This window comes from Antechinus flavipes, chromosome 5 (genome assembly GCF_016432865.1).
Source record: "Antechinus flavipes isolate AdamAnt ecotype Samford, QLD, Australia chromosome 5, AdamAnt_v2, whole genome shotgun sequence".
In the NCBI taxonomy this organism is placed as follows: Eukaryota; Metazoa; Chordata; class Mammalia; order Dasyuromorphia; family Dasyuridae; genus Antechinus; species Antechinus flavipes.
The window spans coordinates 299,436,919-299,439,155 of record NC_067402.1 but is presented as its reverse complement, the minus strand read 5'-3'; the positions used below and the strand labels follow the sequence as shown (position 1 = coordinate 299,439,155).

Sequence of the window (2,237 nt, the reverse complement as noted above, 5' to 3'; positions counted from 1 at the left end):
ATGCTGTACAGGTTGGTTGTGATGGGCAGCTGTGGCGTGGGCAAGAGTGCACTGATCGTCCGATTGGTTGACAACTGCTTTGAGACAGACCATTACCCCACCAAGAAAGATTTCTACACCGAAATAGTGGTGGATGGCGAGCCCTGCCAGCTGGAAATCCTGGATGGTGCGGGCAATGAGGAGACCCCACATCGGTTCCGGGACTTCCTGCTCTGGGGGGATGGCTTCTTCTGTGTCTATGGGGTGGATGACATCAAGTCCTTTGTGGACGTGAACATCTTCCAGGACCAGCTGCTCAGGGTAAAGAACACCGACCGCGTTCCTTTTGTCCTGGTGGCCAACAAGGCTGACATTGACAACTGCCTGGTGTCCTCCACGCTAGGCCAGGAAACGGCCGCGAGCCGCAGGGTGCCCTTTGTGGAGACCTCGGCCAAGACTGGTCAGAACGTGGAACACGCTTTTCATGAGCTGGTCCGCCAGATTCGCAGGGTGCGGGCCGAGGAGCTCCCCGATGCTGAGCGGAACCGGGGCTGTGGGTGCAAGTATTGCACCATCATGTGAGCGCTTGTCCCTTACGGGGGCCCTGCTCCCTAATTGCATTGATTTGGGTGGGGGATTCATTTTAAAGGGACTTCCCTCATCCGCTCATCCACTGTTGCCGACCTGGTTTTCTTGCGTTCTAGAATTTGTTACAAATAAAAGTTGGTTTGTTTATAAGTCTGCTGCTGGTGGTTTCTCGGGGGCTTCGTGAGCTTTCAGGTAGGAATAACACGGGTGCCGTGTGGCCTGGTGGAGAGAGCTGGGAGTCAGGAAGGTCGGATCTTGGGCCTCAGTGTTCCCATCCGTAAGATTGGGTTTGGGGGAGAGGTTTAGATGGCCTCTCAGTCACCTCCCAGCTCTGAGTCAGTAGGGGCCCCAGGACACCTGAGCCTGAACTGTCTCTGACACATTTCCTTGGTCCTGATGGGCCAGTGTGTCCTTTCAGTCCAGAGAAATTAAAACACTTTGGAGAAGTTAATTCGAGCCCTACCTGATCAAGTGTGGTCCCACCCAAATAGACCCCAGATTGTTGGATCAGGCAATTTAACAAGGATTGCTGAAGGGTCCTGACTGGAGAGGGGGAGAATCTACCTCATCCCCGAGATGATCCTTCTCCCCTTATGTGACTTATGACAAAACCCTGTTACCTATTATTTCTGATTTTTCCCTCAAGAGCCCCCTCCAGCTGAACCCCCAACATAGTAGTGACCACAGTAAGGAGCTGGGCTGGGAGGGGAGCAAGGTCGGGTCCTCAGCCCTGACCTTGCTCTGTATCCAGGGCCAAACCGGGGGGAGCCCTCAAGCTGGGCTGGCCTAGGCTTGGTTCATTTGGGGAGTGGGTCTAAGTCCACCTCCATAAGATGAGGGAAAACAAGTGACAACCCAAAGTCCTGGGAAGCCAGAAGCCAGTTCAGATCAGGAGGCGAGCGGGAGGAAGTGACTTCTTTGCTCATCGGGGGGCCCAGAAAGGAGAGGAAGGGAGTTTGCTTGTGAATTGTCTTCACTCAGGTTTAGAGGGAGAGAATCATCTGTCTCATTCATTGATTGTGATTCTCTTCTTTTAGTTGCTAATCTTCAATTTTTCTTTGTAATAATACAGGAATCCTCCTGGTGCCATAGGAGCTTTCTCCTTCAGTCTCATTGTCTCATTGATTGTAATTCCCTCCTTTTAGTAGGGCCTACATGCCTTTTAGTTAGTATTGGTGAAATGGGGACCTTGAGATGAGGTTTCAACCTGTAGACCGCAGCAGCTTTCCCAAAGAATGGAATAAGAACATCAAATAAATTCCTATTTGTCAGGCTTTTATTAGGCCCTTGATAAAAGTTTCTTCTCTTCTCCCTAATAAAAGTTGAAAAAATTAATGTATTTCTTAAAAAAAAAAACAGCATTTTGGTATTAAACCAAAACTAACACAAGAGAAATTAGAAAATGATGGCCTAAAAAACCCTGGTAATTTTGACAAAAGCTTTAGAATGAGTATTTATTAACTAAAGTTCACACAGTTTGTTATGTAGTGGAAGTTACCACGTAAAAGGAAATTTTGGGGGGAAAAATCACCTGCAAATCTAATATCTAGTCTTGGAAGCCATGGACCAACTGCTGGGCCATATGAAACAGGAATAAAATCCCGGGTCCTGGGCTCCCAGACAAGTTCTTAGGCAGGGAAGATCCACACGATCGTGGACATACCCGGGAG

General features: G+C 49.1%; 1 protein-coding gene across 1 annotated transcript; it reads left to right on the top strand.

Moving 5' to 3' along the window:
* Positions 1-561, top strand: LOC127538794 (GTPase NRas-like). Its single transcript, XM_051962535.1, has one exon. It carries the CDS (start codon positions 1-3, stop codon positions 559-561), a length of 561 nt encoding a protein of 186 aa, XP_051818495.1.
* The last annotated feature ends 1,676 nt before the right edge of the window (positions 562-2,237 follow it).

Bases quoted from the DNA above. Each gene is read 5' to 3' on its own strand.
- LOC127538794 (XM_051962535.1), top strand. From the start codon at position 1: ATGCTGTACAGGTTGGTTGTGATGGGCAGCTGTGGCGTGGGCAAGAGT.